The 19852-nt window shown below is 50.6% G+C and overlaps 1 protein-coding gene across 1 annotated transcript in view; it reads right to left on the bottom strand.

The window, feature by feature from the left end:
• The window catches only part of LOC142791900 (uncharacterized), a 67725-nt gene extending 50331 nt beyond the window's left edge, over positions 1–17394 (bottom strand). Inside the window, exons 1-2 of the mRNA XM_075885576.1 lie at positions 17382–17394; positions 11394–11632 (exon numbers count right to left, since the gene is read on the bottom strand). Of these exons, the coding sequence (XP_075741691.1) occupies positions 11394–11632; positions 17382–17394 (252 nt within the window). The remainder of the gene's footprint in view (positions 1–11393; positions 11633–17381) is intronic.
• Between the last annotated feature and the right edge of the window lie 2458 nt (positions 17395–19852).

Below are 19852 nucleotides of genomic sequence, written 5' to 3'. Positions count from 1 at the left end.
AGCTTGACAGTTCAAGATGTCATCGTACTTTTGTGACAACAGCTGGATTGAGACCTTAATCTCACCAACCTGAGCCGGCAGCCCTGCTAAAGCATCAAGCCTCCTAGTTATATCTGCCAGGCAAATGGTTAACTCAGAGTCCATGCTAGTTTTCTCCCCACTTTTCGCTTTAGATGAACGGCAAGCAGCACATCGCCATGCCCTGCGACCGCTCTCTCCTTTAGTCTTAAATGTCGTCTCCGACCAGCCAGAACAACTGCCAACATGGTAAGAGGACTCACATTCGTTGCACTTCAGGACACGCCCATCACAGGGGAGGGGCTCATCACAAGACTGGCACGTGCTTGTCATGGTACGTTGTCCAGGCATTCACAGTAGCACTCAGTTCGCACTCAATTCGGGAGCATTCAATTAGGAAAAAGGCACATTATGCACAGAGAACTCAGCAAAGCACTGAAACACGGTGGTAACGGCGGTGGCGGTAAGGCGGTATTGAGAAATAAGCGAATTTACCAACCTGGGTAAGCAAAAAGAGCTGATTAGGCGAACGTCCTTTCACCGCCGCCGCCGCCACCCGTGTGTCCAGGTACGATGTCGACGCCGGAAACACGTAAACACTTCCGCAGGCTCAGTGACGTCAAGATGTGATTCCGTAGCCACGGCAACCGTTTTCAGGTAGTCTAATAAATGGAGGAAATTTGAACGTTGTAAAGGAGCGCCACTTTGATAAATGGCTCCAGCGCAACGATTCCAACAAGGCAGGAACCCTAAAGCACCGGCCGCCGAAATGCAGGACACCAACCTGGGTAAGCAAAAAGAGCTGATTAGGCGAACGTCCTTTCACCGCCGCCGCCGCCACCCGTGTGTCCAGGTACGATGTCGACGCCGGAAACACGTAAACACTTCCGCAGGCTCAGTGACGTCAAGATGTGATTCCGTAGCCACGGCAACCGTTTTCAGGTAGTCTGGGTAAGCAAAAAGAGCTGATTAGGCGAACGTCCTTTCACCGCCGCCGCCGCCACCCGTCGTGCCGGACGTGCCGTTAAGTCGGCAAACCAGTAGCAGCAGCCATGGCTCCCAACGCAACTGAGTTCGTCATTTGGCAGTGGAACTGCGTGGGGTTCAGGAAGCGTAAGGCCTCCCTCTAGCAGTACATTGCTTCATTGGTGGTTCAACCGCATGTGATTGCTTTACAAGAAACTATTGACGCGGCGGTTGCCTTGCCCGGCAATTGATCTATATCGCTTAGGGGGGAGGGTCAACGTGGTCTTGCTGTCTTGGTTTCGAACAAATGTGCCTTTTTAGAGCACACGGTTGCGCTCAACAACGCTACTTTGGAGGCTCAGCTGGTTGAAATTATTCCGAATAATTGGCTTGAAGGCCGCATATTCTTACTGAATGTTTACAGCAGCCCTCGAAATTACAAGCAGGCGTTTTCCTCGGTGGTCACGAAGGCGGCTACCCTTGCAGGCAAGTCACCGCCCGTAGCTATCGGTGACTTAAACGCACCCCACCCAGCCTGGGATTATCCAAAGGCCACTGTGAAAGGGAAAGAACTTGTTAAAACAATGACGAACTGTTCCTTGGAGCTGGTCACAGACCCTCAGTTCCCAGCCTGGTTGGGCAATTTCGTTTCAAGAGACATCGCTCCGGATCTCGCATTCATCAGAAATGCGGGAAAAGTTCAGTGGGTTAACTTGCAGGAAAGCCTGGGAAGTGATCAGTTCATCCTCGCAGTCACACAGGAAACCCGGGCGGCTCAACCTAAAGAGTACAGGGTGATGGACTGCGACGAGTTCAGAAAGCGCCGCAAAGCTGATCAGACCGAATATGCCACGTTAGAGGAACTCTTTTCGTGACTCGTTGAAGATGAGCTGCTCACCGCCAAGACTGTCTATTTTGACCTAAAGGTGGATACGATGGACTCGTGTCTTGCGCATATATTGGAGGCTAAAAAATCGCTGGTTGAGAGATGGCGCACAAAAAAGCTAAATAGGAGGCTCCGCTAACGCATAGCTCTCCTCAATAAAGATATAGAAGAATAATGTCAGGAGCTTTCTAGGCAGCAGTGGAACGAGGTTTGCTCAAAAGTAGATTGGCAGATGTGCACCGGAGGTAAATGGAACCTCTTGAAGGTACTACTCGATCAGACGAACTCCAAAAGTAATCAGAGGCTGGCAATCGACCACTTAGTTCAAGCACAGAGGAGCAGTCAAGTCACTGACACCACTTTACTCAAGGAATTGGCAGAGCGATACCTTCCGTTTGGCCCGTCCGGGGACTTGGATTACCCGGTCTACCAGGGAAGGCTGCTCGAAGAAATCGACTCGCCCTTTACGAACCTTGAGATCGAAGAGCTGCTTCACGCGCTCAATGCCTGAGATGCTCGAGGAATATTGGCTCTTGATCTCGCCAAGGCCTTCGATACGATTTCACATCAGTTTATACTGGAAGAGGTAGAGCGCATGGGATTAGGTCCCAAGTTCCACGCCTATGTTCATGCCTTCCTCAGGGACCGCAAAGCCACCATAAAGATTGGCGAGTTAAAATCGGAGGCCTTCACCCTGGTGCAAGGGGGATGCCGGAGGAAGTGGTAATTTCCCCCCTTTTTTTCAACATAGCCATGAAAGGCCTCTCGGAGCGCCTCTCCACTGTAGCCAATACCAACCGTGTCTTTTATGCCGATGACAATACAGTCTGATGCATGGGTGGTTCGAAAGCTAAAGTGGAGGAGGCGCTACAATCTACTTTGTCAATCACAGAACGTTTTCTGCGGGGTCACAGGGCTTCAGCTATTCGCCTCTAAATCGGAGTTGCTTCTAGAGAGAGAGATTGACTTTATTTGAACATATCCTGAGGAGGCTGAGAAAGGGCCATTCCGACCCTTAATTCAGCCTGGAGGCTCCGCCCAGGATGGCGCTGGCAGCCGAAGGCTTGTAGCGATGTCCCGGGCCCTTTGGACCGCCTGTAGTTGCAGCTCGTATTGATTGCTCTTGAGGGCTTCCTGCCAAGCCTCTTGGGTATTCAGTTGTGCTGCGCTATGGGCAGGGCACATCCAGAGCATGCATTCGAAATTGCAATAAGGATGGTTGCAAAGGGCGCATGTGGGTGGTGTGTCGGGGCCGATTCTGTGTAAGGTGGATTGTGTTATGTACGTACGTGTTCGCAATCTTCTGAGAGTTAGAGCTTATGCTTTGTTAAGTTTTGAGTGCGGTGCTGGGAAGGCACGTCTTTGTCCCCGGTAATGTGAAGTGATCTCGTGGTATGTGAGTGCTTTGTCCTGGCTGCAGAGATTCTCGTACCGCTCACTCATCGAGGGGTCGTTGTCCGCGGCGCGGCGTGTGAGCTCACGCGCCAGGCGGTTGACCTCTTCGTTGGGATTGCAGTGGTCGAGTCTCGGTAACTGTCCCATGTGGGCTGGGAACCAGGATACGTAGATTTGAGCTTTCTCTTCTTTAGCAAGGGTTTCTTTGCTCTCGTACTCTCTTATTGCGTTGACGGTGAGTTTTCCAGTGCTTCTAGCTACTAGGTCAGCCACGAACGTTCGTGCCGCCGTCTTAGAGTCTGTGTATATTGTGGAGTAGGCTTGGCAGCTTTGCAAGGCTAGCGCGATCGCCAGTTCCTCTGCTTCGTGGACATGGCTTGTTTGGACGGTTCGCGCGTTTATGAGGTTTCCGTCTATATCAGCGACCGCTAATGGCAAACGCCTCCCTGCCATAGTAGCGGGCGGCTTCTACGAATAGCGCGTGCGTGTTGTGTTTTTTTTTTTTGCCTTGTTTATGAGCGCCCTCACTCTGTCCTTCCTTCACCCTTTGTTGAACGTAGGGTGAACATTTCGGGGGATTGGCTCAACCCTAATGTATTTCCTCACGTCATTATCAAGTTGTGTTCTTTTCTCTGGTTGAAAAATTGGGCAAATGCCTGCGTCTCGTAGGATGAGATGGCCTGCCTGCGTCAATGACAGGCGTGTGATCTGTGCCACTCTCTGAGCCTCAAAAATTTCTTCGGCTGTGTTGTGCAGACGAAGTTGCTCGAGTTTCTCGTTGCTCGTGCTATTGGGCAAGCCGAGTGCCGTTTTCAGTCCCTTGCGGAGCATGGAGTCGACCTTTTTGATTTCAGCCTTCGTAAGTTTCAGAAACGGGAACGCGTATGCTACGTGACTTACGAGAAAGGAGTCATACGCCTTCATGATGTTGTCTTCTAGGAGGCCTGCTCTCTTGTTGGCGATTCTAGCAATGCCTCTTGAAAAATTGTTCGGGCTTTTTTCAAGGTGCTTAAGTGCTTCTTTGCTGTGGCCCTCCTTGGCGCTTAACGTTAGCCCTAGTACTTTGACCGTCTTGCGGTATCGTTTGGTTGTTCTCAGCTTTGAGCACTACTTGCTGCTCCTCTTCACCCGAATTTCGTCGAGGATGAAAGAGCGTTAGAGTAGATTTAGTGGGGGGCTGTGCGAGTCCAGTTGGCTTAAGAAATTCTTCAGTTGTAGTCAATACTTGTTGAAGGATTCCTTCTAAGGCACCATATTGTCACGGGGTCGTGACGTGGCCGAAGACAGGAGACTTCGTGTTAGGATTTAACTGTTTATTTGGGCGAACCTGTGCCCGGTAAACTGAAAGTCCAATTACAGCAGCAGTCTCGCACAGATAGCAGTCTCGGACTGATAGCGGCGAACGGAGCGTCGACCTTCGATCAACAACTGACAAGCGGCGAAGCGCGTCGGCATTTATACTCTTGCCGTCGAATGTTCTAGCGTTATCGGTGGCGGTGGCGTAGCTTCCAGAACAATCTGTACCGTTCGCACAGTGGGCGTGATCTTATCGAAATGATCTACTACAGTACGGAACCTTCTAGAAAACTGCAGGCGCAGTTTGCGCTGAGAATCGTGCGGTGTTTTCGGACGATAACAAAAACTTGGGAAATGGAACGTGGCATTGCCCCCCTCTGAAAAAAAGGCATCGTCCCGATGCTTTAACTAAAGATGAAAGTACAATAATAATGCAAGAAAGTACAATGAATAAATTACGATACAACAATAATACAAAAAAAAACACTAGTTCAGTTTGTTAACGCGCATGAAACGGCTTGAGGCGCGCGACATGGACGACTTCAGGTCGCGATCGGCGTCGTTGAGAGTTCGTGATGCCGTCGGGGACAACCTCGTAATCAAGTGGGCCGAGCCGTCGAACCACCCTGTACGGTCCGAAGTACCGTCGCAGAAGCTTTTCACTTAGTCCACGTCGGCGTATCGGCGTCCACACCCAAACACGTTCACCGGGCTGGTATTCCACGAAGCGTCGTCGAAGGTTGTAACGGTGGCTGTCGGTCGTCTGTTGATTCTTGATACGGAGACGCGCAAGTTGTCGGGCTTCTTCGGCGCGTTGAAGGTACTCGCTCACATCGAGGTTTTCTTCGTCGGTGACGTTGGGTAACATGGCATCGAGCGTCGTTGCCGGGCTCCTTCCGTAGACCAATTTGTATGGCGATATCTGCGTCGTCTCCTGCACCGCCGTGTTGTATGCGAAGGTCACATACGGAAGAATGGCGTCCCACGTCTTGTGTTCGACATCGACGTACATTGACAGCATGTCGGCGATCGTCTTGTTAAGCCGCTCGGTGAGGCCGTTGGTCTGTGGGTGGTACGCTGTCGTCCGGCGGTGGTTTGTTTGGCTGTATGCCAAGATTGCTTGAGTTAAGTCGGCAGTGAATGCCGTTCCTCTGTCGGTGATAAGGACCTCTGGGGCGCCATGACGTAGGACGATATTTTCGACGAAGAATTTAGCTACTTCGGATGCACTGCCTTTTGGCAGGGCTTTTGTCTCGGCGTAGCGGGTGAGGTAGTCGGTAGCTACCACGATCCACTTGTTTCCGAAAGCCGACGTCGGGAACGGCCCAAGTAGGTCCATACCAATCTGCTGGAAAGGTCGGCAAGGTGGATCAATTGGCTGCAGAAGTCCCGCTGGCTTTGTCGGCGGTGTCTTGCGTCGCTGACAGTCCCGGCATGTTCTCACATAACGAGTGACGTCGGTGGTAAGACGTGGCCAGTAGTACCTTTCTTGTCCCCTCGCGAGCGTGCGAGAAACACCGAGGTGCCCTGCCGTCGGATCGTCGTGAAGGGCCTGCAGGAGTTCTGGTCGCAGAGCTGAAGGCACCACAAGAAGGTACTTAGCTCGAAGCGGTGAAAAGTTTTTCTTTTGTAGAAGACCGTTTCGTAGAAAGAACGACGCGAGTGTGCGCTTGAATATCTTCGGGACTTCGGCGGTCCTGCCTTCGAGGTATTCTATTAGGGCCTTAAGTTCCGGGTCGGCCCTCTGTCGTTCAGCGAAGTCGTCGGTAGTTATCGTTCCTAAGAAGTAGTCGTCATCCGGGTCGTCGGGTAGCGGTTGGTCGACAGGCGCACGAGAGAGACAGTCGGCGTCGGAGTGTTTTTTGCCGGACTTGTAAATGACAGTAATGTCATATTCTTGAAGTCTCAGGCTCCATCGTGCGAGGCGACCTGAGGGGTCCTTCAAGGTGGCTAGCCAACACAATGCGTGGTGGTCGCTCACAACTTTGAAGGGCCTGCCGTAGAGGTAGGGGCGAAATTTCGACGTAGCCCAGATGATGGCGAGGCACTCCTTTTCTGTTGTGGAATAATTTGCTTCTGCTTTGGATAGCGATCGGCTGGCGTAACTAATAACCCTTTCAAGTCCGTCAGCCCTCTGCACAAGAACGGCGCCAAGACCTACGCTGCTTGCGTCAGTATGTATTTCTGTCTCGGCAAATTCGTCGAAATGGGCAAGTAACGGAGGCGTCTGGAGGCGATGTTTAAGCTCCTGGAAAGCGTGTTCCTGCGGCGTTTCCCACTTAAACTCCACGTCGGCCTTGGTAAGGTTAGTGAGAGGATCGGCGATGCGGGCGAAGTTTTTCACGAACCGCCTATAATAGGCACACAGGCCCAGAAATCGGCGCACGGCTTTCTTGTCAGTGGGCGGCGGAAAGTCGGCGATGGCGGCTGTTTTCCGTGGATCGGGACGAACTCCAGACTTGCTGATAACGTGCCCCAGAAACAAGAGCTCCTCATACGCAAATCTGCACTTTTCTGGCTTCAGTGTGAGTCCGGAAGTCTTGATGGCTTGAAGTACAGCTTCAAGGCGCCGAAGATGCTCGTCGAAACTCGAGGAAAACACGACGACGTCGTCCAAGTACACAAGGCAAGTCTGCCACTTCAATCCTGCCAGTACTGTATCCATAACGCGTTGAAACGTTGCAGGCGCTGAGCAAAGGCCGAAGGGCATCACCTTAAACTCGGAGAGGCCGTCCGGTGTTATGAACGCCGTCTTCTCTCGGTCTCTTTCGTCGACTTCGATTTGCCAATAGCCAGTCTTAAGGTCCATTGACGAAAAGTACTTGGCGTTATGGAGCCGATCAAGTGCGTCGTCTATTCGTGGGAGGGGATACACGTCCTTTCTTGTGATTTTGTTCAGGCGGCGATAATCGACGCAGAAACGTAGGGTCCCATCCTTTTTCTTCACTAACACCACGGGGGATGCCCATGGACTCTTGGACGGCTGGATAATGTCATCCCGCAGCATTTCATCAACTTGTCTCTTCATGGCCTCACGTTCTCGCGTCGAAACCCTGTACGGACTCTGACGAAGTGGTCTGGCATTTTCTTCGGTTATGATGCGATGTTTCGTGATTGGGGTCTGCCGAATTTTCGATGACGACGAAAAGCAATCTTCGTATTGCAGGAGCACGGCATTGAGCTGTTCTTGCTTATCGTTCGGAAGTCTGGGATTGACGTCGAAAGCTATGGGAGGGGCTTGGTTCCTCTGAGCAGGTTCCGCAGAATCGGCGAGGGCGAAAGCACTGGTGGCTTCGACAATTTCTTCGATGTATGCGACCGTTGTTCCTTTGTTCACATGTTTGTACTCATTGCTGAAATTCGTGAGCAAAACCGTTGCTTCGCCTCCCCGCAGCTCTGCAATTCCTCTTGCGACGCAAATATTTCGGGTGACCAACAGATGCTGACTGCCTTCAGCATCTGTTGAACAGTTAAATCCTAACACGAAGTCTCCTGTCTTCGGCCACGTCACGACCCCGTGACATCTGGTGGAGGTGCTGCTTCGTTCATGTACCGGACGCCCCCGTCAAGCCGTGTACCCAGCACCTCCACCAGATGTCACGGGGTCGTGACGTGGCCGAAGACAGGAGACTTCGTGTTAGGATTTAACTGTTTATTTGGGCGAACCTGTGCCCGGTAAACTGAAAGTCCAATTACAGCAGCAGTCTCGCACAGATAGCAGTCTCGGACTGATAGCGGCGAACGGAGCGTCGACCTTCGATCAACAACTGACAAGCGGCGAAGCGCGTCGGCATTTATACTCTTGCCGTCGAATGTTCTAGCGTTATCGGTGGCGGTGGCGTAGTTTCCAGAACAATCTGTACCGTTCGCACAGTGGGCGTGATCTTATCGAAATGATCTACTACAGTCCGGAACCTTCTAGAAAACTGCAGGCGCAGTTTGCGCTGAGAATCGTGCGGTGTTTTCGGACGATAACAAAAACTTGGGAAATGGAACGTGGCAATATGAGTGGCCACATGGGACCCATATGGTAATATCATCCGCGTATATGGCATGGTGCACGGATGGGATTTGAGCGAGCTTCTCCGACAACCTGTGCATCGCCACATTAAAGATCAATGGCGAGAGCACTGACCCTTGTGGGGTGCCGATATTTCCGAGTCGTTCAGGTTCGCCGCATTGCTCTCCTATGCGTATGGTGGCGGTTAGGTTCGCCAGAAAGCCTTTAATGTAGTTGTAGAATTTCTCGCCTAGGTTCATGTGCGATATTTCACCCAGTATGTGTTCATGTTTTACGGTGTCAAAGGCCTTGGTGAGGTCCAGGGCTAATATGGCTTTGCGCCAGTGGAGGAGGCCGTAACATATGTGTTCTCTTAACATCAACATGGCGTCCTGTGTGGGCAGTGCCCTGCGGAAGCCAATAATGTTGTGTCGAAAGAGCCCATTGCTCTCAATGTGGTCCGTGATACGCTTGAGTATTGCATGATCAGCTACTTTTCAACGCAAGATGTGAGTGATATGGGCCTTAAGTTATCGATGCTCAGCGGTTTTCCAGGTTTCGGGATGAGCAGGAGTTGCTTCTATATCGACCAATTCGACCCGCAGGAAGGAACGAGTCACTGCTTGATCAGGTGCAGATTACTATATCCACACGGGTTGGGCAGTCGATTACAAGAACCAATTGTATTCGGGTGCTAGGGTTCCTTCTTGAATCCGACGGCAGAAGTTCGCAGGTTTTGGCTCACATCACCTCCAAAACGGAGAACATGCTCAGACTAATACTGACGGTTTCAAGCCGCAGGGGAGGGCTGGGAGAGAGCAATCTCCTTCGGCTCCTCCATGAATTCCTCATGAGCCACATTAATTACGTGGCATCCTCACTAAATTGGTCTAAACGCGAGGAGAATAAACTCGACACTTTATTACATAAAAGCATCAAAAGGGTACTAGGCCTCCCTATGAGCACCAGCACGGACAGGCTCGTGAGTCTGGGCATGCACAACACTATCACGGAGGTGACCGAGGCACAAACAGTACTTTAGGTTGCGCGACTATCCTCCACGTAAGCTGGGCAGCGTCTCCTACAGTCGCTGGTATATCATCATACGGCAGGGGAGGAACAGAAGATCTTATCACAAACAATGAGGGGCACGTACGAGGTGGCACCCTCCCCGCGTAACGTTCATCCACAGTACAATGTTGGCCAGCGAAAGGCAGGGGCCAAATCTCTCCTTGATTTCGTGGCTATGTCCACGCGCAGTGTAGCTTTCGTCGATGTGGCGCAGTATGGCCGCTCAGATTGTTTTGCAGCTGTGGTCGTTGATCACCGCGGTCGCGTCATCAACTCAGCACCCGTGAGGAAAGCGTCTGCCTCCGTAGCAGAGCAGGTAGCGATAGTCTTGGCGAAGACGGACCCTTCGCGTCCAGAGATATTTACTGACTCCAGGGCTGCCACCCGGGCCTTTGCCTCGGGGGTAATCTCTAGGAAGGTTACCGCTATTTTAAATTCCAGGGGTGTAGTAGGCTACCACACAATCACCTGGTTTCCGGCCCACATGGGCTCAGAGGTGCATCCGACTCTTCCCAACGCCGACGAAATCGCCCATAAACATGCGCGAGAAATCACGTGCCGCGGCTGTCCGGGAGGGTACGGAGGTGGGTTCGCGGATGACTTTAAAAATCCACTTGTCACCTTTAACGAAGTAACGTCCCATTATCAGTTGTCTAGGTGGAGGTACCTGCTTTCGCATTCTAAGCTCACTCGGCCGCAGTCGTCGGTTCTTCGGATGCTACAGGCAGGTTCATTCCCATCTCGTAGCACCTTCAGCCACTTTGCTGATGCCATAACTCCAGGATGCCCTAGTTGTGAGGCACATAACTGCACACTCGCTTACATGCTCTGGCAGTGCCCGGTGATACATGGCGCAAAATTCAGCACAGAAGAAGACTGGTAGAGGGCTCTTAAAAGCCCCGAACTCTCAGTTCAATACTCGGCAGTAGAGGCGGCCTGCGAACGAGCGGAGGGCCACGGTCTTCCAGACCCGGCGTGGACACGGCCAGCAACTGTGGCGGACCTCTCTTATGGGGGGGGTGTCTGACCAGTTCTTCATGACCAAATGAAGTTCATTTCACTTCACTTCACTTGGACGCACGTGTAACGGAAGCAGCGCTCCCATGTCACTCCTTGAATTAAAACGGACCGGCGGCTCCCATTGAGGAGCGCGCGCTTGCACTGGCATTGAAAAACATAATTAAGGGGTCGCTTATGCAGTTATCTCTTAACGTTGCGGTGAAAAAAAAAAAGAAAAGCTTCGCATACCTTCAGTTCTTTGGTCACCGTGTTCAAATAATACGGTTATGTCATGTTGCACTGTTGCCGGCGTATCATTTTTTCTTGCGCAATTTCAGAATGTGTCGAAACTGTTTCATGAGAACACTAAATAAGTCCAAAACAACATCCAATAATTTTCGACATTTGAAGTAAACCAACGCATTGAGTTTTGTAAGTCGTCAATATCAACAATGCCAAACACGGCAGTGTTACGTGCCGCAGGCGCCCCGCAATTTGTAAGTAACAATCCCTACACACTGTCCCAAGAAACAATCCCTCTGTGTCTTTCGACACTCCTCGTCAAGGAGTCGAACTAAGGCAAGAGTGAAACGAGCAAGGGCCAATTTTAGATCGTCCAGCGCACGCAAATCCGCTGTTACTTGCGGCGCCGTTTGGAGACATATCCTCGTAACTGCGTGTTCGTTGTAGACTCTCGCACATCTTCCCCGCAAAATGACAACTATATTTCGACTTCTGGGTGGCTTATGGGCCAAACCTCACCGGTATCAGGGTGTCGTGGGCGAAGGCAAGCACATGGCGGCACTCTGGTGCCGTGGGACTCTCCAACGGGTGGCACACAAAGCGCTCGATGGCGATGCCCAGCACCATGGAGGCGGAGGAGACCAACATGGGCACAGTGAAGGTGAGCAGGAAGAAGAGAACGGCGCCGGAGAGCAGCCAGCCGCCGGTATGTAGGCTGAAGAGGCCCGTGCGACTGCTGGAGCAGCTGCACTGGTTGGCTGTCGGCGTGAGAAGGAGAAAAAGAGAAAAATTGATTGAATGAATGGATGTAATGGAAAGGAGGAAATCGGGTGAAGCAACGTATGGAAGGGACATGTCAACGTAGAAACCAACGAAGGTAAATACTGGTGTCACACGAATACTTTTGACTGGCCATCGAGTCGACGGCCGTCGAAATTCCCCAGCTCCATCAACTCGATCGAGTTTTCGAGCTGTTACACGGCAGTTTTCAAAGGCCGTTGAGTGGTTAAGGTGTTTTTGCTGAAATTGGTTGGTAGCGATGCAAATCTTTGGTTTCGTTTTCATCTTTTCGTGAATAAAATCATATAAATGCATCTGAAAGCGTGCATGCGTCTGTTATTTTTGTATAAGCATTTCAATAAAATGTTTGTACATACCTAATGTATGTTTGGTGTTTAGGTTGTTGAGCAGTGAAACCGCGGCACTGCTGTCACCAAATAAGCAAGTGGGGCTGCCGTTTTGTGGTTGTGTTTGTGCAGTGCGGTGTGTGTTTACACTTTGCGGAGGCCGCAGTGACTTGCTTTGTAAGCTTCTGCCGTCATGAGCAATCACGGAGCAGAAGTTCGAAATGAGAAGGTTGGAATGGTTTTAAATGCGAAGCATTTCTTGGCGAACTTCGGTGACTTTCAGCGTATCTATCTATCTATCTATCTATCTATCTATCTATCTATCTATCTATCTATCTATGCCGTTTCGATAACAGTATCGATACCAAAATTTTTATGGCATAACATGACTGTATGACGAGCATAAATGACTTGTCATAACATGACAATGTTGAAGTATATGTCACGAATATCATGATTTACATTTCATGGTCTTCCTGCCCTTGTGGTTGTTTCGTTCACATGGCATGTTGCAAAACTTGTATGGTCTGACATGACTGCATGGTGAACACAAGCGACACACTCTAACATGAAAACCATGACATGCGTGTCACGTAAGAGCATGATTACATGCCACGCTCGTGATGCGCTCGTGGCCGTTTTGCTATCTTGACATGTACCAAATTCAGTATTATGGGACGAATGAATGACGATGCTATGTGACCGGTGCAAACATGATAATCATGAGATGTGTGCCACGTAAGAACATGACAACATGCCACACTCAAGGGTACAACACACTTCGACGTGACCCGGCGCGTGTGCAGGCCGGCGTTCGTTTTGTTGCGTCACGCAACGATGCCAAGCCAGGCGATGCCAAGCCAGGCGCCGCGCTGGGTTGCTTTGACGCCTGCGCGTTAGAGCGCGCGTCCCTCCGTCACGAAGAGAAGCAGACGCTATGCTGCCTGAGTAGCGTCGTCGGCGCGAAATGCAGCATGTTGCATTTCGCGCCGGTTGCCGCCGGGCCGCGCCGACGAACGCTGGTCACGCCTTGCGTCAGACTATTTGAGTGCTCGCGTTCTGCTTGCGTGGCGTCGCTGCGCCCAGCTTGCGCGCGCCAACGTTACGTAGGACTATATTGGGCCCTTCATGATGCACTCAGCGCCGTTTCGCTAGCTTCACATGTACCAAATATTGTACTAAGTGACTTGAATGGACGACGAGCCCCGCCGCGGTGGCCTAGTGGCTAAGGTACTCGCCTGCTGACCCGCAGGTCGCGGGTTCAAATCCCGGCTGCGGCCACTGCATTTCCGATGGAGGCGGAAATGTTGTAGGCCCGTGTGCTCACATTTGGGTGCACGTTAAAGAACCCCAGGTGGTCTCAATTTCCGGAGCCCTCCACTACGGCGTCTCTCATAATCATATTGTGGGTTTGGGACGTTAAACCCCACATATCAATCAATCAATTGAATGGACGAAGAATGTAAATGACACGTCCAAGCATGATAATTATGGCATGCGTGTCATGTAAAGCTGGACTACATGCTACGTTCACAGCACGCTCTAGGCCATTTCGCTGGCTCCACTAATAGTAAATTTGGTATCAGGTGACGCGAATAGACGCAAAGGTAACTAATACGTGCAAACATGATAATCATGATATGGAAGTCATGCACCGCATAATTTACCTCTGCCTCGTAACGTTGTGCTGATTTTACAGTGACTTATCAACCCTTCTCATTCGTGGTTTGCATATCAGCGATTCCCACTGGACGCTGGATCTGTTTTTTTTTTTTTTACATGGGTGCTATCACGCAACTCGATGCAGGCACTGAAGCGATGAAGGGACGCCCACGCCATTGAAGAAAAGCTGCTGCTCCTAAACAAATTTATGGCGACCACGGACGTGGTTACCGAGTGCTGCGTAGACGGAGAAAGGTGGTCTTTCTCTCGCTAGACGAGTTGGTTCGTGGAGAGCGTGCCACTGTTTGGCAAGAAGTTTTTAATGCGAAGCATTCTTTAGTGAATTTCGGTGACTTTGAGCGTATCTATCTATCTATCTATCTATCTATCTATCTATCTATCTATCTATCTATCTATCTATCTATGCCCCGCCGCAGTGGTCTAGTGGCTAAGGTACTCAGCTGCTGACCCGCAGGTCGCGGGTTCAAATCCCGGCTGCGGCAGCTGCATTTTCGATGGAGGCGGAAATGTTGCAGGCCCGTGTGCTCAGATTTAGGTGCATGTTAAAGAACCCCAGGTGGTCAAAATTTCTGGAGCCCTCCACTACGGCATCTCTCATAATCATATGGTGGTTTTGGGACGTTAAACCCCACATATCAATCATCCATCATCTATCTATCTATCTATCTGTATAGCCGCTTACGACGTTTAGCTCTCCTGACCGTTTCGGCAGTGGTATCAATACCAAACTCGCTATGGCATAACATGACTGTATAAATAACATATTTAACTAGTCTTAACATGAACATTATGGCATGTATGTCATGAATGTCATAATTTATTTCACGCTCCTGCAGCTCTTGTGGTGGTTTCGTTCACATGGCATGCTGCAAAACTGGTATGGTATAGCATGATTGCATGGCGAACACAAGCAACAGACCCTTACAAGAAAATCATGGCATGCGTGTCATGTAACAACATGACTACATGGCACGCTCATGATGCGCTCGCAGCCGTTTCACTAGCGTCACATATAACAAATTTGGTATCAATGTACGTGAATGGATGACAAAGGTATGTCAATGGTGCAAACACGATAATCATGAGATGCGTGTCAAGTAACAACGTGACTACATGCCACGCTCATGATGCGCTGGCGGCCGTTTCGCTAGCTTCACTTATACCAAATTTGGTATTACGAGACGTGAATGGATGACGAAGGTATGATACTGGTGCAAACGTAATAAACATGAGATGCGTGTCATGTAACAACATGACTACATGCTGCGCTCATGATGCACTCGCAGACGTTTTGCTAGCTTCACATGTACCAAACTCGGTATCACGCGGCGCGAACGGACGAGATCGGTAAATGACACATTAAAACATAATAATCACGACATGCGTGTCATGTAACAACTTGATTACATAACACACTGATGATGCACTCGCGGCCGTTTCGCTAGCTTCACACATGTAACAAACTCGGTATTACGCGACGCCAATGGATGGCGAAGGTATGCGACTGGTGCAAACATGATAATTATGAGATGCGTATCACGTGAGAACATCACTACATGCCACAGTCAAGGCGCCAATACATTTCTACGTGACGCGGTGCGCGTGCTCGCCGGCGTCGCCACGCCAGGCGCCGGTCCTGCCATGTACTCGCAGGCGTGCGCCGCGCTGCGTTGCTTTGATGCATGTGCGTTTCAGCGCATCCGGCATCCCTCCGTCACGAAAAGAGAGAGACGCAGTGTTGTCTGGGTAACGCATCGGCGCGAAATGCAGCATGTCGCGTTTCGCGCCGGTTACCGTTGGGCTGCGCCGACGGACGCTACTCGCGCCTGGCGTCAAACTATAGTGTGCTCGCGTTTTGCTAACGTAGCGTCGCTTTGCCTAGCGTGCGCGTGCGTCAACGCTACATTGGAGTATATTGGGCTCATCATGATGTGCTCGTAGCCGTTGTTTTCCTAGCTTTACGTATACCCAATTTGCTGTTACGTGACGTCAATGGATGACGAAATATATGACTTGTGCAAACACTATAATCCTGACCCGCAAGTCATGTAAGAACATGACAACATACTACGCTCATAGCAAGCTCACGGTAGTTTCGCTAGCTCCGCATATACTACATTTGGTATCACATGACGCGAATAGATGAGGAAGGTAAACAACACATCCAAACATGATAATCATGGCACGGAAGTCATTTACGGCATCGTTTACCTCCACTTCGTAACCTTGTGCTGATTTTAAAGTGGCATGTCAACATTTCTCATTCGTGCTTCGCATATCATTGATTCCCACTGTACGTGGGATCTGCCCATTTTTCAAAAGAGCGTTCCGCGTACTCAGGCGGTTCTTTAGACTCGCTCGATGGATTTTGTGCCAACCGATTGTGCCCCGCGATCTCCGACGACAGCACAGCTCTGGCCGACTGGCTCACGCTACGCCATCTCCTGAGGCCGACAACAGCTCTCGCTAAGTGGTGCCCCGTCCTCGGACTTCTGCGACCATGTCCATCTTTCCTATTTTCTCCTTGCTTCTGGGTGTCGCTCTCCCTGCACCCCGCTCTCTCATTCCTTCTATCTCTATCTCTATACCTTTTAATCCTATCCTTTTGATCCCTCCTTACCCCCATCCCTTGTGAGCTACTATTTTGGTGTCGCACATGAAGCAGAGAGTTACGGGGCTCACTTTTATCTTCTTTTCTCTCTTTTAAGAATCACTTAGACAGGCGGTCCTCCCACAAGTATACATGAGAAACGCTGTTTTTTGCTCACCCCACAGTTGGCATGGCGCTAGAGTGTTTTTTTTTTTTTTTGGCAGCGACGCGTCATTGATTTTGCCCAAAACGTACAAAAGCAGTAACTACATCGGCCGAAAAAAAACACGTCCCAGAACTCACTGTTTCACATAGGCGCACACACATAAAAAGCAGGGCACAGCTTCAGAATGCTGCGCGCAATATGGCGGTGGAAACAGACAGGTGATAACATGGGGCGATAACGAGCACGGTGAGCCAGCCCGTTGCTGGGAACGAGAGTGTACGTTTGCGTTGTTTCCGCTTCCGTCGCTCAATAGCTTTTGACGTTTCAACGGAAGAGCGGGGGGTTCCGTTGACTGGATGGCCTTCGAAATTACCCGTGTGGTAGCGCGTTCTTGTCAGTTGCGTCAATGGACTATCGGTTCAATGGCATTCGAAACGCCCGTGTGACACGAGTATAACAGTCTCTTACTTGATTCCACCGCGGACGTGTTCCAGCTTTCCGTGTTTGTCCCTGAAACCCAAAGCCTCATGTAGGCGTGTACCCACACTTATACAAGGGTGGATATCGCCGCATTCGATCAGAACGTGTTCCGTCATTTTCTTAGCTCCCCCACAGCATGCACATTGTTCCTCTTCTTTATCGAATCTCGCTTTATGACTACGCATTCTAAGGCAACCCGACCTCGCTTCTAACAGTAAAGCGCTTCTACTCGAATTATCACAAAACCTCTCCCGCTTTATTTCGTTCTTGCCCTTTTCGTAGTTACTGGGAGCCGGCCTATTTTCCATCTCTGTCATACAATAAATCCCCTCCGCCACTCCGACTTTCCGCTTGATGCCTTTTGTTGCCCTACCGCCCACACTGCCAGTCGTATATTTACTGGTGAGCCCCCTTGTTCTTTTCCTCCACTTTGTGCGCACGCTATTCCTATACCTGCACACCTTCCCTGCCCATGTAGTCCCCCTCATTTTCCTAAGCCTCTCTTCAAACCTCATTTTGCTCTGAGCTTACCTTGCTTCAAAGCCTGCCCATCCTAAATCCACCTCTACTGCCTCATTCGTCGTGTCCCCGTGAGCACCCAGAGCGAGAAGTCCCACAGCACTTTGAATTACATCCATTCCTAATTGCACCTGCGACTTCATACACACAGCTGAGTTCCCAAATGTAAGCCCTGGAACCACTTCACCTTTCCACAGACCTCAAAGCGCTCTCTACCCATCATATCCCCATAACACTATGTGCTTCATTATTGCAGCATTGCTCTTTTCTTTTGCTTCCGACGACGTGTGTAGCAAAAGTAAAGAGGAATACTGCAAGCCGTTGCTGTAAACTGCCTGAGAGCGAGAACAGCAAAGTAGCTTTAGTGGTATACTACGTCTTAATGCATGAATATATGCCTCAATCCGGAAAAAAAAGTATTATAAATTCCAGCTTCTTGTGAGAATGTATTTATTTCTAGCGCCTGATACCAGGGCTAGACATCTCGTCGTTCCCGAAGTACGGCGAACGCACACGCCAACCAGTGCTCCTTGCAGCGAGCGTCATTAAGCTTTCCCGTGCGACAGCGTAGCACCAGTGGTGAAATGCACTCCCTCAAAGTGCACTTAAGAGCTTCCCAGCCACCTACAATATTTTAGCATTTCCGCGCATCGAGTTCAGAATGCAGTAGCGACCAATAGTGCCAAACGTGACAGCGTGACAAGCCGTGGTCGCCCTACAAATTCCAATAAACAATCTCTTCTCCTCGGAGCCTTTGGGTAATCACCTGCGTTCGCCATGACATCAACGTTCTCGTCAGCTCGTCTCATAAAGAAAAACAAGCAGTTTCGCGTACGAATACAACCGATGAGCGAACTCAGAAGTGGGACGCGAGCGACTACGGTGCTAGCTCTCATGAAGTTGGTAGAGTGGCAAGCGGGTGGGGAGAGCGTGTGCTGCGCTCGATGGCGGGAACGACTGAGGGAGCGAGCCTGCGGCGCGAGCGGCGCAGCGTGCGCCATCTGCCGCCGCGTTCCCGCTGCGCCGAAAGCGCGCACCTGTTGTTTCGTTCGGCGCAGGGAGTTCAGACGGCAACGGCGGGGAGCAGGGAGCTTCGCTCCTAAAAAGAACCTGCTTGTCTGCTCGCAGACACGCACGCTTGCTGCTCTTCCTCCTCGCATGGTGAGAACGGGCACTCGGCAAGGAACGAGCCGATGGATGGAGCATAGCGAAGGAAAGAACGAAACGAGCGATGGCCTCTTTTTTATCATCGAACGCACGGGGGGGGGGGGGGGGGAAGTGGTTCTTCTTAAAATTGGAAAAGAAAAGAAAAGTGAACCCCGCAACTGTCTGCAGCTAAGTGCGACACCTCAGCAGTGGTTCACATGGGAAGGGGAATGGGGGATAATAGACTTGAGCGAAGAGAGGAAAGAGAAAGGAGAGAGCGAGCAAAGGAAGGGGGGGGGGGCGCCTAGAAATATAGGTGGTTATATCAGAAGAAAAGAAAAGGAAGGTGCCGACCCGTAACTGTCTCTCCTTACGAGGACACCTCAACAGGTCAGCAGAGGAATGGGATATGGGGAATAAAAGATATAGGGAGAAGGAAGGAGGGATAAAAAGAATAGAAGGAAAATAGACGGAGAAGAAGCCGCCAGCCAACGAGAGGAAAAAAGAAGGAGATAGGAAAGTGGGGATCCGGTCGAAGCAGTCCAAGGGCGGGGTGCCACAATGCGAGAGCTGCACGGCATCAGGAGACCGCGGAGGGCGAACCAGTCGGCGGGAGCTACGCTGAAGTCGGAGATCGCGAGGGCACAACCGTCCAGCTTGAAATCCTCCGAGCGAATCGTCGAACGCACGTAGCTTCGCTATTACGGCACCACTTTTGAAAGTTCCCGCGCCAAGGTGTTCGTTGTAGACTCGTGCACAACTCAAACTAAATTCCAAGCTCTGGGTGGTTTAAAGACTATTTTTGGTTGGCCCATGTGACAGCGTGGGAAAAAAGTTCACGCATTTCGCCGCTATTTTACGAGTGGGTTCGGGTGCCGCCATATTGGGCTGTTAACCTCTGTGTTTGGCATCGTTAATAATTAAAAGAGCACTGTTACGATATATGCATGAAAACAGTTTTCTTGGTGCATGCGACATTTCATCGTTGATAACTCACGCCACAGTACACAAAAAAGTGCCCTCCCATCCCCGAAAAAAATCGTGAGTAAATGCGAATGCATTTATTGCGCCGACAGATGGTACCATTGCCGTCAGACATTCGCCTTCACCAACTTGGTGGTGATGGTAGTGGTTAAAAGAGGAAGAAGGTGTAACAGACCAGACTATCTGCTATCAGCATTCGCCCTAGGCGATATTGTCTCCTCCTCCTCTCCACCGTTTCGTGCGCTTTACTTTCATTCCTTTGCTTTCTTTCCCCCTTCCCCGC

Source organism: Rhipicephalus microplus, unplaced genomic scaffold, assembly GCF_043290135.1.
Source record: "Rhipicephalus microplus isolate Deutch F79 unplaced genomic scaffold, USDA_Rmic scaffold_198, whole genome shotgun sequence".
NCBI classification, from domain to species: Eukaryota; Metazoa; Arthropoda; class Arachnida; order Ixodida; family Ixodidae; genus Rhipicephalus; species Rhipicephalus microplus.
The sequence above is the reverse complement of the archived record's forward strand: the minus strand, read 5'-3'. Positions and strand labels throughout refer to the sequence as shown.